General features: G+C 38.9%; 1 protein-coding gene across 3 annotated transcripts; it reads right to left on the bottom strand.

Moving 5' to 3' along the window:
* Positions 1 to 3040: 3040 nt before the first annotated feature.
* On the bottom strand, positions 3041 to 20313 carry LOC124257494. 3 transcript variants are annotated; one of them, XM_046691573.1, is made up of 9 exons: positions 20236 to 20313; positions 18104 to 18649; positions 15975 to 16397; positions 14393 to 14601; positions 13985 to 14049; positions 11600 to 11747; positions 6895 to 6991; positions 5100 to 5204; positions 3041 to 3927 (listed from the first exon to the last, which is right to left on the bottom strand). In XM_046691573.1, exons 2-9 carry the CDS (start codon positions 18593 to 18595, stop codon positions 3598 to 3600), a joined length of 1869 nt encoding a protein of 622 aa, XP_046547529.1. In that variant the 5' UTR covers positions 18596 to 18649; positions 20236 to 20313; the 3' UTR covers positions 3041 to 3597. The 3 variants fall into 3 exon arrangements, with proteins under 3 accessions (XP_046547529.1, XP_046547530.1, XP_046547528.1); XM_046691574.1 differs by having other exon boundaries at positions 20223 to 20286; XM_046691572.1 differs by lacking the exon at positions 20236 to 20313 and adding an exon at positions 19520 to 19678.
* Positions 20314 to 20481: the final 168 nt, after the last annotated feature.

Genomic DNA, 20481 nt, shown 5'->3' on the forward strand with positions numbered 1-20481 from the left:
TCCTTTTGAATGATATCAATATTGATTCCAGCACATGATTCGTATCATACAGTGAGGTTACACCAGTGTGTTTATTAATGTGCCAATTGTATATATACATGTTTACATACCGCTGTATATAAGGGAGTTATACCACACCTAAAATGCCTCTCGAAGAGGACACAGCTACAGTTATGGTTGGCTATTATGGTAGTTGCTTACATTGAGTTGAAAACAACACAAGCCAGATTGTTTAATATTTTGTCATTTACTTATCACTCACTGGAATCAGGATTAAGAATGTGTTATATAATGTTTATCAGAAATAGGCTGAGAGCAGGAGTATGTACCTTTCATTTGTAAATGCTCTCGTATTACTGACGAGGTGTGGGAGTATTAACTGATTGGAGACAAATGAGATGTAGTTAATTATATTCTCAGATGACATTGTACAAATTTGTGACCATTTTGCCATTTTGTTCATTCTTCATTCATTTGGCATTTGTAAGGGTGTATCTCTTGAGATGATAGACGTAATGTTGGAGACCAGTTCAAATTGTTGACATTTGTAAGGGTGTATCTCTTGAGATGATAGACGTAATGTTGGAGACCAGTTCAAATTGTTGACATTTGTAAGGGTGTATCTCTTGAGATGATAGACGTAATGTTGGAGACCAGTTCAAATTGTTGACATTTGTAAGGGTGTATCTCTTGAGATGATAGACGTAATGTTGGAGTCCAGTTCAAATTGTTGACATTTGTAAGGGTGTATCTCTTGAGATGATAGACGTAATGTTGGAGACCAGTTCAAATTGTTGACATTTGTAAGGGTGTATCTCTTGAGATGATAGACGTAATGTTGGAGTCCAGTTCAAATTGTTGACATTTGTAAGGGTGTATCTCTTGAGATGATAGACGTAATGTTGGAGTCCAGTTCAAATTGTTGATGTTAGATAAAAGTCTTAATTCTGTAAGATTAAGGGGAGGAGTGGGGCTGTTAATGGCCCTGCATGTTTTCCATCTGACAGAATCAAGTTACCTACTTTCTAAATCTTATCACTGCATGAGAAGTCTACGTCTTATTGATTCCTTCCTTCTTATTGCCGTCCAGGCCACTGAGGAGAAATATGTTATTCACCGGTGACAATTCGTGCATTCCAGCTGTGAAGGTATACTATTTCATCCCTCATTTGTCAACCCTTGTGTAAACATAACAGAATATTGTTTATGTGACAGTGAAACATATGGAAGTAGTGAAATATCTGTATCATTCTTCATGTAAGTATGCTTTTAGGTTTTTCTAGGAATTTAACATTGTAGGCGGAAGTAGAGTATTGTCTCAAAACTTAGGGAATTAATTTCTTCATCGTTTGAAGTGGTTCCTTAGAAATGAGCTTCAAACAGAATATTTGTTCCTCCTTTCAAAGAAAGAATAAGTATATCTTGCAACAGTAACTGAGAAATTATCAGTTTCTGACAAAAGTCCTGGCACCATTGACAATAATCCAGTCTACATCTAAAAGTGTTGGAGAAATGAAGTATATGAATTTTGTTGAATGTCAGAGTGAGTAACACATCTCCAATACTCCTTATAGCAACATAGACCTTGAACCATCCAAACTAGTGGTTGATAGTCCGAGCAACCACCCATCACAATCACCATGGTAATGCACAGTATCCTCCAGTTTTAATGTAGTATGTAGTTTAGTAGAACCGGTAACTTTTGACAAGAATGTGGTGTTGACAGTGGTGTAGCTACAGGATATCACAAAACATTAGTGCCTCTATTTTTAAATTGTTACAAGAATGAGTTAAAATAAAGACATACAATAGTGGTTTCTTCTTTCAGTTGTTTGTAACAGTTTCATGATGTGTGGTTTGCCATGGAGTCTCACTGTCACTATAATAAGAAACAGATAGGAGGGGGTCGTTTTAAAAGCAAAACCGAGGCGGGTGTCACAGACGATGGTTGGGGTCAGGCTGGGGATTAGAGATATCAGCTAAGATAAGATACCAGGTAATCCTTTAGGGGAATTATCCTGGGGAAGTAACAATTTACAAATAATATCCAGTCCTGTCGATATATGGTCGGGTGGTCATGCCATTTATATATTTTGAGACATTTAATACAATGCTTTTCTATGGTTATCAGGTATCATACCCTTTTACATGCCTCAACATAAACTTTATGAAAGAAAGACATGTTAATCAATAGATGAGACATATTCAACACACATGAAAAAGCACAAAATATCTTTGATATGACCCCTTGTGCCTGTAGGCAGCACATGCATTTCATGCCAGGTGGGTCGACGGTCCGTCATCATACCTGGCTGAGCGACCTAATTTGCCATCTATAGTCTCATCTATTGTTTTCAGCAGCTATTCGTATTTTAAGTTTTGCTCGATTTTACGAGTAAACATGCTTTTCTGGATATCCTCTTACGCATCCCACTGAATGCCCAGTTAGGTCGAAGTGAGTTATTTCAACACGGGTGGAAATAACTTTAAAATTGCTAGTGTACTCCGGTACAGATCGAGGCACATGTGAAATCACTTGCCCTGATAATTTTTCCACTATACTGGCCATTTTCTTAACATAACATAATTAACATTGGAAAGCCAACTGGAGGCCGGTACAGTGTGATATACGAATTTGCTTGCCCGACAGAAAAAACACTGGACTCGGACGTCGGGCAATGGGTTATTTCCACCCTTTGCGACATATGCTATTTGCAGTTGTGTAAAGTTTAGGGATACATACTAACAGGCTAAAAACTTTTTGTACTTCCGACATTACTTTAGGAAGCAGTTCACCATCAAAACTTTTCCAGGTGCAGTTTGCCACCAAAAGTTATTTCAGTGGGGTAGCGAGTCACGGTATGGCTGAAATACTGCCGATGTGACTTTGGTTTTCACTTACTCACTCACTCAGGCGGTAGTGTCCAGTCATTGTGTTGTGCAGTATTTTTTCAGTAGTTGTACCATTGAATTCTAAGACACAACTGTTTCCATGGTTCTCAAAGCTACCATCCACTCTAGAAGTAAACAACAAACAGAGCCATATTAAACACATTTATTGTTAAAAACGGAATGGTCAGCATTCTACTTTGGTTACATATATCCCAACATAACAGCAGTATCAACAAGGGTCAAATGTCCAGAGAGCCACTGCCATAAAGACCCCCTACAGCAAACTCTGTCTAAACCAGTCTCCTGCAGTAGTGTCGTCTGTCCACAGCAGGGCCCCGTTCCTCAAAGCGATCGTAGCGCTACGACTGGCGTAAGTCTATGTTAAAGTATGGGAGTTACGATCATCTTAGCGCTACGATCGCTTTGAGGAAGGGGGCCCAGGAACCTAATCCTGTCACACATTTCAACAGAATTTAGCTCAGATCATGTAACTTTACAATGACCTGTCATAGGGACCCGTGTAAATAAGTCAAACATACTGGTACATACCACTGTTACAGTTATACAGGCTTAAAATATTCGGATTCTTCTTACTAATTAAAATAGCAATATCTTCGACCAACAAAATGTCAAATAGAAGACTCTTGCTTAAACTAATAACCCCATATCCCAAGAATCCATTTAAATAACTGTTTCTACATTGTCCTATGCTACACCTTTGGCCTGGCTCTTCGGATCCTGTGCCCTCTCTCTCTTCAGCCTCTCCATTTCGTACATCATGGAGTACGTGGAATTCAGCAGATCATTTGTGGTCTTCCGGAGTCCCTCGGACCCAGCTGACCCCAGACTGGAGGACCCCAGGGACTGGGTCAAGCTGGCACCCCCTAGAGGTCGTGTGACATTGGCGGTGGACAGGTTGACTACAGAGTCCTGGTAGCCTTTCCTCCAGGAGGGGAACATGTCAGGCCGGTGGGTGGTCGCTTGGGGGAACGCCCACTCGTACGAGTTTGCTAGTCGCTCTGCCTCAGCCAGTGTCTGGAGAATAGAGGGAATGAGAGTTTAATGCTGATTTCAGCTGTACATCTTTCCATCTGTTTGACTGGCATGTTAGAAGTTGGAAGTAACAATAAAGCCTGATACTTTATGGATGACAACAGAAAATATACATTGTCAGCGTCAGAACAGAATAAAGAAGTTGTCATCAAGAAAGTATCTTGCCTATGTTGGTGCTTCTCCCCAGCTACTAAAGTCAAGGTCATTCAGGGATGGATGTGCATTAGTTAAAAACACCAGTTCAGAGATATGTGTAACAGCACACCGACCATCTCACAGACAATGGGAACACCCATTAACACTTTACTCAGTATCAAATGTTTGGATTGTTTCATCTGTTATTGCAAAAAAAATACATAAATTTTGGGTACAATGTGTGAAGCCCTTTCTGATGTCCCCCACCATGATATTGCTGGAATACTGCTAACAGCGGTGTAAAACCAAACTCACTCACTCACTCTGATAAATTTGAATACAATTTACACATGCCATGACAGGATCATTCTCTTCCCACAGAGGTTACTCCTGTCATATCTTCCTACGTAACCTCTGTTCTAATACATCCCTTTCATGGTGTGAGCGTTCAAGACTCGTGATTGGAGGCAATCAGATTTAGTTGTGCAATCAGCGACGTTTCAAAAGTGATCATTCGCAAGGCCTCGGTAATTTCTGTATGCTTCGAGAAAACTAAACCTCTTTCCCCTGCGCGATGCGCAAACGTTTCTTCTAGACAGAACATGTTATGGCGGATCAGTGGCGTCTCCATCGCCCTTGTTGACAACGGACAAGCTAGCCATTAAACGTCTTGTGTGTAATATCAACACAAGTCCCCGGCAGATGGGGGATATTTGTGGCCCCACATTTGCTTGTGTTGGTCAAGTTGAATCTAAGTCGACGTAACACGTGTTCTGATTGGATAGAAAGAAGGGAGAAAATTTGTGTTGCGATCTTTTGCCGCTATGGGATTTTACGAGAACCGGGAAATATGGTCGTATTAGAACAGAGGTTAGTAGGAAGATATGACAAGTAACCTCTGTGGGAAGAGAATGCGACAGGATATGGAAGAAACACAATGACAACCTCAGATTAACTACGGTTATGTGAAAGAAACCTTTTTTTAAGTAGCACAGTTGTGGGTCACGCAGTATAATTACCGTAGCCATCTTGGATGTAATGCCGTGTGTAGAGTCGCTGATGCCGAGGTTGGAGGCAGCTGGCAGCATTGCTGGTCGGGAGTTCTCCCACCCTAGGAGACAGTGCTGGCAACACACACAGAGTTTAACATTAACCTTGTATAGCAGCACACTAAACAATACTTCTCCCACCCTAGGAGACAGTGCTGGCAACACAGAGAGAGTTTAACATTAACCTTGTATAGCAGCACACTAAACAATACTTCTCCCACCCTAGGAGACAGTGCTGGCAACACACAGAGAGTTTAACATTAACCTTGTATAGCAGCACACTAAACAATACTTCTCCCACCCTAGGAGACAGTGCTGGCAACACACAGAGAGTTTAACATTAACCTTGTATAGCAGCACACTAAACAATACTTCTCCTACCCTAGGAGACAGTGCTGGCAGCACACAGACAGAGTTTAACATTAACCTTGTATAGCAGCACACTAAACAATACTTCTACCCTAGGAGACAGTGCTGGCAACACACAGACAGAGTTTAACATTAACCTTGTATAGCAGCACACTAAACAATACTTCTCCCACCCTAGGAGACAGTGCTGGCAACACACAGACAGAGTTTAACATTAACCTTGTATAGCAGCACACTAAACAATACTTCTCACAGACCTCAGTATCTCAGTGTGTCATTAACATTGGCAAAATTATTACCTCTGTCACAATGGTATTAGACCTTGCTTGACTCGCGGAAAGGCGAGTGTTCCTATCAATTTAAGTTGAATAGTGGTTAACAGAATACTAAACTCACGTCCATGGAATACCATTTTTATTAAACTTGTGAAAAATTTAGTATCAAGTACCAAATAAATAATAAAAATGGTATTACACCAAAATAAATTTAGTATCCTCTGATTAATAGCAGCTATAAGCATGAGTATAAGATGGCTGCCAGCAAAGACTGATGTCAATTATACAGGATTGATATCTGTTTGCTGTGCATGTTATGTGTTATGTTAAATTTAAATCTGTTGGTCGTTTGGAGAAGAATGTTGCATGATAACCTTTGTCTCCCATATTAACCCGTGTCATTTTCACCCGTTTTCATGAGAATTTCAAGTCATTCAATAAAATTTTCGGACAAAAGCGGGGTGCGCACCCCTGCACACACCCCCAATCGCATCTGGATCCGCCTATGAGACTGTAATGAAATCTGTCAGCGTCTGTCTGTCTGTCCTCCAAAACATCAACATGCACACCTCTTTGAGTGTGTTAAACGACAGGGAATCTATTCTCCCCAAGTAGATTTTGAAATGATTTGGCCCATCTCTTTTACGGTATTGCTGTTTTTCAAATTTGATTTTGGCCAAGTATTTGTGATTCAGCATTCTCTGAAGCACGTACGTCTGCTCCTAGTTCCTGGCATCACTGCCTATGTACTGCTAACAGTTAGGAATCAGATCTGATAAAGTCCCCAAATTAAACAAGACGAGTATTTTTTTCCTTCCTGCTCATGTTTTTCAATTATTTCATAGGTAAAAAAACTACAAAGTACCGGTAGGTGAATATGAAGAAAGTGAACTATTGTCTCGTCACTGAAAGCACTTTCAGCCACTCTTCACAGACAGCTGAGAAATGTTTTGAAAAATATTTATTTCAAGTCTATTTGTATACTTATTTTTATCATCAGCAAAAGATTGATGAAAAAAGGGTTCATATATAAAAATGGTTTGATCAGTGAACATGTATTGAGTCCTGGTCTGAAGCAGTTCTATTAGTGACTTGTCTTGTAAGGGTTGATGATGACTTACCTCCCTTAGTCCGCAGGAATCTGTGGGGTCAAAGCTGTTTCTGAGGTGTGGTTTGAAGCGGTAGGGGGTCTCTAGGGTGGAGCGAGGAATACTCACCCTGCAACACACAGTGTCACCATGGTCAGGAGACATCAACAACAGGGTAACATACCACATAAACACAAACATATTACACAGCTGTGTGTTTGGTAGTCAAGTTAACTTTGTTGAAAACAGATCACTAAGTTACGGTTGGTAATGATCTCTTTCTAAATGATGGAAAGTAAGACTAAAGTCTCCTCATTTGTTTGAACATTCTTCCGCTGTTTCCAAGTTTTTTACAATGTGTTTTATGTTATGATAGAAATCTGGCGTGTCAGTATTTGGCCCGTATATATTTGTTATGCTTATCAGTTCGTTTTCTAGTTTAACCTTAAGTATTATATAGTTTCCATTATTTTCATCTCTTATTTCTTGTAGTATTTCAAATTCAAAATTATCTTGAAATAGGATGGCTACACCTCTAGTGCTTGGTAGTCAAGTTAACTTTGTTGAAAACAGATCACTAAGTTACGGTTGGTAATGATCTCTTTCTAAATGATGGAAAGTAAGACTAAAGTCTCCTCATTTGTTTGAACATTCTTCCTTTCCTTTATCATGTTTATAGTCGTGCGACAATGTGTGAAGCCCATTTCTGGTGTCCTTGCCATGATATTGCTTGAATATTGCTAAAAGTGGCTTAAAACCAAACTCACTCACTCACTCACTCAAACTCTGCCTAATTCAAAGCAGTGCTAAAATTCAAGGCCAGGTTTAATTTGGCTTTGAGACTTTCAAGGGTTGCACGTATATTTGCTAGTTTTCTGGAATATATATATTCCTTTGTTATGATAAATATCAAGTTCAGAACATCGTTACGTTTTTCATGAAAGCCCAAAAGGATTGTTTTCGGATCCAGGTTTATAGTAGTGTCTGTTTTATCTTCAATCCAATTTAAAAGGTCTTGCCACAGCCTATTTAGGTATCTGCATTCAAACATCAAATGAACAATGGTTTCTTTTTCAGCCTTGCAAAATGTACATAGTGGTGATTCTAATATATTATAGTTGTATAGGTCTTTATTGGTTGTGAGAATTCTGTGGACAATAACGATATTGAAACCATCTTTCATTAGTGTTATGAACAGCTCTGAATGGTATAAAGTGATAGGTATTCCATAAGTCAGGTGGAAAACTGTGATGAAGGTCGTTTTCCCATTTACATTGATATCCTAAACTTGGAATAGATTTAGCCTTGTTTAGTAGCGTTGTGTAGAAAATATTGCAGCCTCTCTTATTTTCATAGAGTATTTTTACATTCGGGGAATAAAGGGTAAATGTCTTTGCTTTGTCAATAGCGTAGCTTCTTGCTTTGAATATTGTTTTATTGAAGATACTAATCCCAAGATATTCTAAGAAATTTGTCTCTACTCTATACATCTCTTTAAACTCAGTGAAAGACAGAAAGGATTCATCATCTTTAGTAACGTCATTTATAAATTTTACATTTGCTTTTAAGTAAGCGTTTATATAGTATAGATTTGTTTCCAATTTTTATATTGTTATTTGCCCAAATATACTGTTTGCAAAAGTCGGATTTCGTGTAAGGATACCGTTCTTGTAAATCAGCCCAAGCATCCAGAACATCTTTCCAGAAAAGGTTTTAAGTTTTGGGATGATGTGTGTTTTCAAGTAATTTGAGCCCATTTCTATTGGGTTTGTATTTTTACCATGTTATTTAAGATATTGTTGAATTTAGAATTTGTTGTAAACAGCCTTCTTATCCATGATACTTTTTGAGATTTTATAGTTTCGAAAGTATATCTGGAACTTTCAAGCCGCCTTCTTTATAGTTTCTGATTATCAGAGATCTTTTTATTTTGTCTGGTTTGCCTCTCCAAATAAATGCTAAGATCTTTTTCTGGATCATTTGAATTGTATTCATTTTGGGGTTTGGTAGTGAGGAAAATAGATGATTAAGTGTGGGCAATATTAGGCTTTTCAGGATAGTTATTCTGCCGAATGGTGTGAGATCTCTAAGTGACCAAAGTTTCATTAATCTATCCATTTTCTTTAGTTTATCTTTATAGTTTCTTTCCACCATTTCTGCCTTATTATGTTGAAATATGATACCTAGCAGTTTGAAAGGTCTTTGCGTCCAGTCCAGATTATAGTCTCTGCAAAACTGTGTACTTGAGAATTGTTTAGAACCTATCCACAATACTTTAGTTTTATCAATGTTTATTTTAAGACCAGAGAGGGATGCGTATTGTTTAAGCACTTCTAATGTTGTTTGAAAAGAACGTTCAGACCCGTCTAAGATTATAGTTGTATCGTCTGCGAACTGTGTTAGTAAGTATTCTAAGTCAAACATTTGTATCCCTGTTATTTTGTCATTTTGACATAACATGTGAGCAAGGATTTCTGCGACTTTGAGAAATAGATATGGCGATAGAGGATCACCTTGTCTACAGCCTCTAGTAATGTGGAAGAAGTGTGATGCAAAACCATTTATTGAAACGCTAGAATTTATGTTGTTGTAAAATGTTTTAATCCAGTGGTTGATTGATGGTCCAAAATTAAAGAAGTTAAGACATTTCTCAATAAAAGACCATTCCACGGAATCGAAAGCTTTTTCAAAGTCTATCATTATAAGTAATCCTGGTATATTCATATAGTCACTGACCAATCTCGTGCATTCGCCAATGTATCTACCTTTCATGAAGCCTTTTTGGTCGTCGCTTATTATTTTCGGGAGTACACGTTTTATTCGCGCTGAAATTACGGACGAGGCTAGTTTATACGATATGTTAAGGAGTGATATAGGTCTGTAGTTTTTAATTTGGTCTTTAGGTTTATCTTGTTTGGGAATACATGTTATAAGGCCCTGTTTTTGGCTTACCGAAAGTTCACCTGTTTTGAATGAGTGATTCAACGAGTTAATCAAATATTTGTTAACATCTTGCCAAAAGAATTTGTAAAATTCTGCAGTAAATCCAGATGGTCCAGGACTTTTATTGTTTTTCATATTTTTGAGAGATTGGAGTACTTCATCATATAGTAGTGCGCCTTCCAGGCACTGAGATTCTTCTTCAGTTATTTTAGGTATAGTGCAATTTTTAAAAAGTTCTTCAAGTTCTACATCTTTTATTTCTTTACTAGTATATAGATTCTGAAAGTAATCTTTGGTATGTTTAATAATATCCTTAGCTTCAAATATAGTACCGTGTGCAGTTTCTAATCTAGCAACGGATTTATTTTGAAAGTTTTGTTTTTCAAGTGATAGGAAGTATTTCGACGGTTTCTCTCCCTGTTCATACCATTTCGGCTTTTCGATCTTAGTATAATGCCTTCTGTTTTGTATCGGTTAAGTTCTAATTGTTGTTCTTTGAGTTCATTTATTTCTTTTAATAATTTATCTTTATCTTCTTCGTTCATGGCTGCATCTAATTTGACGTCAAGGTTTTCAAGTGCTTCATTGGTTTCCTGTTCTGCTTTAATTCTTTCTTTCTTTTTTGAGATGAATATTTAATTGTATATCCTCGAATATTACATAATAAAACTTCAAAGAATATTTGTTCGTTTATCATTAGTACTCGCTCTCCTTCAGTGGATCGACTGTGATACTGATCAACAGTTTCTTGAATAATGATTTTGATTTCTTTCACATAATGTGGATCTTGTAATAAACTATTATTAAATTTCCAGAAGCCTCTACCCCTTTCTATTTTTGTGAATTCAATATGTAAAGAGATTATGGAGTGATCAGATCGATAACTAGGTTCTAATTTAGTGCAGGTTATTGATTTTTCCATATTTTGACTTACGAGAAAAAAATCTAACCGTGCTTGTTTTAGGGGTTTCGCTTTCTCCAAGTGTACCTGCATTACATTTACATTGTTTGCTCGCCATGGATCATATAAACTGAGTTCATCAACCATCTCAAGTACTGCTTCCTTTGATTTAGGATTATTTATGTGCAGATAGTTAAAGGTGTCTAGGTTTTGATCTTGAACCAGATTGAAATCACCACATATTACCTTTGTTTCTGTTTCCAAGTTTTTTACAATGTGTTTTATGTTATGATAGAAATCTGGCGTGTCAGTATTTGGCCCGTATATATTTGTTATGCTTATCAGTTCGTTTTCTAGTTTAACCTTAAGTATTATATAGTTTCCATTATTTTCATCTCTTATTTCTTGTAGTATTTCAAATTCAAAATTATCTTGAAATAGGATGGCTACACCTCTAGTGCTTGGTAGTCAAGTTAACTTTGTTGAAAACAGATCACTAAGTTACGGTTGGTAATGATCTCTTTCTAAATGATGGAAAGTAAGACTAAAGTCTCCTCATTTGTTTGAACATTCTTCCCTTCCTTTATCATGTTTATAGTCGTGCGACAATGTGTGAAGCCCATTTCTGGTGTCCTTGCCATGATATTGCTTGAATATTGCTAAAAGTGGCTTAAAACCAAACTCACTCACTCACTCACTCACTCACTCACTCACTCAAACTCTGCCTAATTCAAAGCAGTGCTAAAATTCAAGGCCAGATCCCTATTCAAGGCAGAACACATAATTCAAGGCAGGACTCATTCAAGGCAGGACTCATTCAAGGCAGGACTCATTCAAGGCCTTTTCAAACCTGAATACCAAGCAACATATACTTCATACTGTTACTATGGTTACCTGACAAATCTCGGGTCCTCAGCTGTAGGGTCTTTCTTCGGCTCCTTCTGTTCCCCCTCCTCCTGTGTGTCCCCCTTGAAGTCCTCCAGCAGACACTTCTTGATAGGCACTGTGAACAGCCGCTCATTCACCATGTAGGGCTTCACTTCTGGAACGTATGGGAATTTGAAGTGAGCAGTGAGATAAATACATTAAAAATATGCTAGCCACCTGACCCAGTCATTAAAGTGCCTCGTAATACAGTGAACCTGATACTGGTACAGTGAACCTGATTGCTGGTACAGTGAACCTGATTACTGGTATAGTGAACCTGATTGCTGGTACAGTGAACCTTATACCTGGTACAGTGAATCTGATACCTGGTACAAGGAACCTTATTGCTGGTATAGTGAACCTGATTGCTGGTATAGTGAACCTGATTGCTGGTACAATGAACCTTATACCTGGTACAATGAATCTGATACCTGGTACAGTGAACCTGATTGCTGGTACAGTGAACCTGATTGCTGGTACAGTGAACCTTATACCTGGTACAGTGAACCTGATTGCTGGTACAGTGAACCTGATTGCTGGTATAGTGAACCTGATTGCTGGTATAGTGAACCTGATTGCTGGTACAATGAACCTTATACCTGGTACAATGAATCTGATACCTGGTACAGTGAACCTGATTGCTGGTACAGTGAACCTGATTGCTGGTATAGTGAACCTGATTGCTGGTATAGTGAACCTGATTGCTGGTACAATGAACCTTATACCTGGTACAATGAATCTGATACCTGGTACAGTGAACCTGATTGCTGGTACAGTGAACCTGATTGCTGGTATAGTGAACCTGATTGCTGGTATAGTGAATCTGATTGCTGGTACAATGAACCTTATACCTGGTACAATGAATCTGATACCTGGTACAGTGAACCTGATTGCTGGTACAGTGAACCTGATTGCTGGTATAGTGAACCTGATTGCTGGTACAATGAACCTTATACCTGGTACAGTGTACCTGATTGCTGGTACAGTGAATCTGATTCCTGGTACAGTGAACCTGATCCCTGGTACAGTGAATCTGATCCCTGGTACAATGAATCTGATACCTGATACAGTGAACCTGATTGCTGGTACAGTGAATCTGATTGCTGGTACAGTGAACCTGATTCCTAGTACAGTGAACCTGATTGCTGGTACAGTGAATCTGATTCCTGGTACAGTGAACCTGATTGCTGGTACAAGGAACCTTATACATGGAACAGTGAACCTGAGTCCTGGTACAAGGAACCTTATACATGATACAGTGAACCTGATTGCTGGTACAGTGAACCTGATTGCTGGTACAGTGAACCTGATTCCTAGTACAGTGAACCTGATTCCTAGTACAATGAACCTTATACCTGGTACAGTGTACCTGATTCTTGGCACAGTGAACCTTATACATGGTACAGTGAATCTGAGTCCTGGTATAGTGAACCTGATTGCTGGTACAGTGAACCTGATTGCTGGTACAGTGAACCTGATTGCTGGTACAATGAGCCTTATACATGGTACAGTGAATCTGAGTCCTGGTACAGTGAACCTGAGTCCTGGTATAGTGAACCTGATTGCTGGCACAGTGAACCTGATTACTGGCACAGTGACAGGATGGAGTAGTCATCACCATTTATAGCACCTCACCCATTGGACTAAAGAACTCCATACTGGTATTTTATCTGAAATTTACTAGCATTGTCGTACCATTACAGCCTTGCCTGTTAGTCCCTCATTCACTCATATTTACACTAAAGCAGTCCCATCTTTCTCATAACCACTTACTGTCCTAAACGATGATCGTGACTTCATATGCCATCTTTTAAAGCAGGCTCACACAGAGTTATCTCCCTTACATCAGCCAATGGATCGTGTCACAGTGATACAAATGATAGGACAATAAACCAGTGGCAAAGCAGGGACTATTCTGTTAACTACACAAGCACCATCAAGGGTTAGGCTTGGTCTTCGGTAACCCATGTTTGTCATAAATGGTTGATGCATGTCACTGTAACCTAACTGCACAGATATATGCGTTTGATGTCAATCACTGGATTGTCTGGCCAAGACAAAATTATTTATAGACCATTATATTTTTATATAACTAAGACATCGCTAACTGTGGCATAAAACAACAACAAAACACCAAACTACCACACTGTCACAAATACTTTCAGAATAACCTGCAAGCGAAGGTGAATAATGATTAATTGCCTAGAGTGTCCTGGGCAAAAATCTTCAACATTATTTCAAGAACACTTATTCTGAGTTTCCAGGAGGTTTTTCTCTGAAAACAGTATCACCTATATATCACTTTGGGTAACACATCTATAAGAAATGCTGACTCAGCAGTGTTCTACTCACTGGTGTCGGAGATGGCCTTGGCAACCGGTGATGGTTCACTGGTGGCTGCCAGAGACACAGGACCTCTATAATACAAGAGAAAAATAGTCAATACCAACATTTATAACGATCAGTCCAGACACTGGCATACTAAATGAGATAAAGATAATCGAAAAGTCTGAACATCTGTATCTTTAGATGCTGGAACTCAAATACTGTCAAGCTCAAAAATATATTACAGAGAGCAGTAGGTACAGAAGCTCACCTTTATGAAGTGAAATACCACATGGGATGATGTTCCAAACTAGTTATTTTGTACAAAATATGGACTATTAATAGCTACATCTGAGTACAAAAGTCTTTTCTTGTATATATTATGATATTTTGTGAAACCTTATTGCAAATAACAAACAATGATTCAGCACTCACTCCATGTATGTCATGTTGGAACATTCTTCACGGTTGACTCGGCGGAACTCCTTTAGGTCCTCGAAGTATGCCTCAGACTCATCAATAGCGTCCTTGTCATTGTCCAGCAGCGCCGCGATCCAGTCGTATCCCAGCATCTTCTTCTGAGATTCCCGCCGGATAACGCTGGATGTGTCAGATGTGGAATGGAAACTCACCTTGGTTGGCGTCTGCAGAAGGGTGAGAAGGATTAATGCAACTTTTTACAATATTCCTGTACTATCACAGTGGGAAAGGTCAGATATGAGCTTCAGACATTGTATCAATGTGGGGAATCCAAGCCAGGTCATAGGCATGACATGCTAGCACTTCAACCACTACCCTACCCCTCAGAGCCTAACACATAGAATAACTTCAACCACTACCCTACCCCTCAGAGCCTAATACATAGAATAACCTCAACCACTACCCTACCCCTCAGAGCCTAATACATAGAATAACCTCAACCACTACCCTACCCCTCAGAGCCTAATACATAGAATAACCTCAACCACTACCCTACCCCTCAGAGCCTAATACATAGAATAACCTCAACCACTACCCTACCCCTCAGAGCCTAATACATAGAATAACCTCAACCACTACCCTACCCCTCAGAGCCTAATACATAGAATAACCTCAACCACTACCCTACCCCTCAGAGCCTAATACATAGAATAACCTCAAGACAAGGAAACCTCAAACATTACTATTTTCTGAATGAGCTAATTTTGTTTGGATTCATTTCTCAAAAACTCTAAATAAAAAGTTGTGTATTTCAAGGATTACTTTCACCACCATTCAGTGAAATGTAGGAAGTAAAAAGTTTACACAGTGCCTTGCTGCCTCCTTCCTGAACTCACTTGCACAAACCAACTTTATTGCTCTAATTATTATAAATAAACTTAGTTTATATCTATAATTTCCATCTGCTTACACAAAACAGGTGTAGGCCAAGATCAATGTTGGCTAAGATTACTGCAAGCTACAACTGACGTTAAGTTGTCTGATTATAACATGATATTTCTTGTCATGTCATAAAACTGATTATATTTGCATGTACATCATGTTCTTCCACCTTGTCATTCACCTAATGGTGGGGCAAGACGTAGCAGTGAAAGGTATGTCTGTGTTATGAAGTTGTTATCCATGACATTTCTTGTCATACACCTGGTTTGTCCTGTAGTCCTGACAGTTGGGAATTGTCTCCCTTTGTATATATACTTGATTGACATATAAACTGTTTCATGCAACTGCATTGATTTGCTACTGACTTTGGAGATACTAAAAACTGTATTCCCTAAACAGGAACTCAACCATATCTTTGATTTTGCATCATATATTTTATCATTTGGCATTAAAATTCAGTGAACTACTATCAAAACGATCATGCTTATTATAGCAAACTGACAAACTGGATATAACAAACTGTTTTGTATATTATTGTCCCACCCACTTGCTGAAATAATATATAAAAAACTAAAGTTAGCAGTCCCTTTGAGTCAGGTCATCTAGAGTGTGTTATTCAACGAAATGGGAAACATCACAGAATATCAACACTGACCTTGTTTCTACTGCGCGAGAATGATGCATCCTTGCTGGTAAGTACGGACCTGGGCCTTGTCACAGTCTCACGGACAAACCCCGCCATCTCCTTGTTGTTGCCTTCATCAACCAGCTGCTTGGCATACGTCACTTCCGAATCCATCGCGGCAGACGGCACAGTGGACACCCCTGACACTCCATCCTGAAGTGACCTGTCCTGTCTGTCCTCCCATCGCGTGTCATCAAACCTCACACTGTCCGACTTCCCAGCTCCCCAGTCATCATTGACTCTCCGGTCAGCCACATCCTGGAAGAGTTCCTCCGGTGACTGATTGAGGGCAGACTTGATGAAGGTCAGGTCATCGTCCATCACGTCAGAGTAGCTGAAGTTCAGGCGGTCCCCACTGTCAACATCCTCTGAGTTGCTGAGTCTGCTGTCAATCTGATACAACAGTTAAACATTTATGTGCATTCTCCCTGGTAATACATCAATGTTCAGAATCAAAGGTTGTCCTATTCTTCTCATAGTAGCATTTGATTCTCGAGACCACCTCCATGTTCAACAACATCAGCCCAAACATGGCCCTTAGTAACATTTTCAGTAGAATTTAGTGTTATTATACAGCTAAACTTACTTGATCACACAGATTTTACTAGTCTTGGGCCTCGGACTAGTGGCTAAGGTCACCATGGTCACAGACTGCCATTTGAACATGTGTTAACCACCATTGCACAAACACTGAAATGTTACCATGGTAACACGGTGTATGGATTTATCAGTGAGTTTAGTTTTACGCCGCTATTAGCAATATTCCAGCAATATCATGGCTGGGAACACCAGAAATGGGCTTCACACATTGTACCCATGTTTGGATTTATAGGAAGATTAGCAAATGTGAATTTTTCAGAAATCATGTCAGTTCACAGTTTTCTTGCAAATTTTATTTGGAATTTCAGTTGCTGAAGTATGCTCTAAACATCATTTAGTGATAATGTAATCTGTACATTACAGGGAAAGTTTGTTGACTTGTACTTCCTTGTTTCCTTGAACATCTTATATACTACTCGAAACAAGTTAAAAAACACCCAAAGACAAAGATGATTCTGAACACTGCCGAGATCATTGACTGATGGTATCTTGGTATAATGAGTGGGTATGGTTTTACACCGCTTTTAGCAATATTCCAGCAATACCACGTCAGGGGACACCAGAAATGGGCTTCACACATGAAACCCAGGTCTTCGGCGTGACGAGAAGATGCTTGATCCATTAGGTTACCCCACCGTCCCAATGGTATCTTGACATGAATACAGGGCGTAACTCTGACAAACTCTTGAAAATGTAAATTGGCAATATATTGCAAGATAGATTATATATATATATCTATATTACAACATCAGATCCAGATCAATATACACTGACAGTGACACTGACTGCATTAGTGTAAACTGCTACCATGTTCCCATTTCTGGTTTCCCCAGCCATGATATTGCTGGAATATTGCTAAAAGCAGCATAAAACCATACACACTCACTTTTACAAAAGGTATCAATCTATCAGTATCATTTAGATGTCATTTTAGAGAAATCTGTTGCATGTTTTGGGTTTTTAAAATTTGTCGATGCATCAAACTTTACAGTCTTTACAGAGAGCCGTGTGTTGCATTACCCACCAGCCACAAGACAAATTGACTATGCTAAATAAATCAGTTGCAAGAATCAGAATTGAAACAAAAAGAAATAAATTGAATTAAGTTTGTTTAAGACAAGTTGTTTATCAAGTAATACAGTATCCATCCATGGTATCCTTTCCAACAATTTGCAGGAATTCTGAGTGTCTTGGAGAAATCAAGACCTAACTGTTGAATTTCCTAACAACTTGTAATAGGTTTGACTAACGAGGGCTCATTGTATGGGGAACATTCCTGGAGTTGTGCCCCCTTGCTCGCTTGGAGTGCTGCGGTAGTTACGGTCCAACAGTAGCTGTCACTCTGATACTTTGAACGCCATCATTATGCGGGAAGTACACTTAGGACCGTGGTGATTGGCGCCATCTATTGGCGAAGCAGTAAAGGGAGATAACTAAGGAATGTATGTTCCCCATTAGCTATTCACAACTAGTTTAATTACTGACATGAACATTCTCACCTTTACATTTCTGTCGATGAGTTCTCTCCTGCGACGTGTCCTGGGTGTAGTGGTGTATCTACCAGAGCAGGTTCGTCCGCTTGATACATTCTCATCAGTGGTGTAGGAGACTACTGCAGGGACGTCTCTACTAACCCCTGAAAATCCTTCACTCTCTGAACCACCAACATGTCTCCTGTTTGATGTTTCATCTTGAAGACACTTGGACACTTTTGTATATGAAGGCCTATTTTGGTTCCCTGTATATCTGTAACCTGAACAGGAGGGCTGTTGGTCTCCTCTCTCTGTGGATCTGACTACACTTCTCAGTTTGTCCCTTGCGTACTCTGGCTTGTAATCAGTTCTGTGACTGTGCAGGTTGTTTGATAATGGTTCCTGATGATGAGTTGATGAGGAATTTGGTATCATAACCTTCAGTTCACTTTGCTGGAACTTGAGTCGTTGCAGCAGATCCTGGCACTGTCTCCGCAGTTCTTCATCCCTAGATGCCATCACTGGCTGCTACACAAGCTGAGAATACACAGGCTCAAATGGTTGCTAGACGTTCTGGAAAAAAACATGGAGAAGATCATGGGCGGATCCAGGAATTTTGAAAGGGGGGGTTTCCGGGGGTTCGAACGTATCAAAAGTTACGATAAGTTTGCAACTTGTTCTGATAATACATCACCATAATCAATCATTAATACTTCTCCTTTTCATGACAAGTGTTTTCATCTGTTGTGTATCATATCATGCAACCTTAATTGTCAGATACACCCTTAAATACAGGGTGTTACTATGGTTACAGCCATGTTTTTACAGAGAGTTAGCCATGCACATATTACGTAACCATGGTAACTTAAGGACCTATTGCAGCTATATGTATGACAACAAAATTATTTGGGCACTTTTACACTCAATTAGTTCTTGTTTATCAAGTGATGAATACCATTTATGTGCATATGCAGCACCCTTTTTGTCAAGTCAATACTAATTAAACCTTGCGTAACCTTGATTCGTGGACATAATGGAAATGCAGCAAAAATCATATCTTAAATGCATGATTTCATTTTGTATACTCACTGATTATTTTATTCATTGATTCAGCAAATTGAAAATGCCTAATATACGTATACCACCTGTGAATGAAACGTTTGTTTACTGCAGTCATTTGCAATCATTACCCATGTGTGCACACAAAATGTGATGTCACCTTGTTTCATGGACTACGGAGTCGGTTACAATATATCATTATGTACGACAGCCCATTGCAGTAAGTATTGACATCTAGGAAAGCAGACAACGTGATGTGAGAAGGTTGGTGCTAACAGTATCTTTTTTACTTGGCATTTTGTAAAAATAAAATTTGGTGCTAGTGTCATTAGTGATCTTAGGCTATATATCTCAGTGCTGGACAATTAAAATTAGTGTACTTACGTGTAATACAGAGATTTGGAACATTTTGTCAGCGGGATGTGGCATTGTGTGTACATCATAAGTACGTCATACAAGACTTAATTCATGAGACAGCATGATAATTACCGTGATCAACAGATCAAGGCTATCCATGAATTTAGGTTACGCTCTTGTACTTTTTCCGTAATTTACACTGGATTAATTCTTTAAAGAGATAACTAATCCATACTCTACCTCATAACTAAGCTGCAAACCAAAAGGATTGTAAAGGGTTGTTTGATTAGCAAGTGGTGCTCAAGGATTACGATTCAGTCAGTGCAGCCTACCCACACCCTAACACAAATTATTGTAAGGAACGAAGAAGCACTTGAGATGTGCTAAGCCAGCAGAATTGATGGCACTGTACTCTGGAACTTTGATACATTTGAGAAATCTTTGGGCATGCAAGCAAGGTAAACCCGCGTTTTAATTCTACGCTAAAAGTAATAGAAGTTTATTGGTGTCTTGGAATTTTTACTGTAGTAAAAGGATCTCTATCTTATGATAGTAAATAATGCAACAGACAAGTACAGGAGCAAGCCCTTACTGGAAAGCCTCTTTGCTTATACTCCTCACGATATAATTTTACAACAGCAAATACTCTATTATTGATTTCAACTTTCTCACGGCAACTATTTTGGGCTATGGTCATTAATATGATCATTTCACGATTGCTGAAATATACCTTTTATACTTACAAATTAAATTAAAGTCAATCCCTTTCGACATGCACTGACAAGACACAGGGCAGCGCCATTTTCCAAAATTTGTTTACATCACGTGATGTGTTGCCAACCCTGATTGGTTAAAAAGAAATATACAAAACACGAACGCAAATTCGAAATATGACCACATTATCACATTTTCTACTCTTTTCGAGTGATTTATAAGTTTGTGCTAAACTGTATTACGGTGAATATATGTCTGAATATATTTCGGTAATA

The sequence above is a fragment of the Haliotis rubra genome, unplaced genomic scaffold, assembly GCF_003918875.1.
Source record: "Haliotis rubra isolate DU_JTF1 unplaced genomic scaffold, ASM391887v1 Scf662, whole genome shotgun sequence".
Classification (NCBI taxonomy): domain Eukaryota; kingdom Metazoa; phylum Mollusca; class Gastropoda; order Lepetellida; family Haliotidae; genus Haliotis; species Haliotis rubra.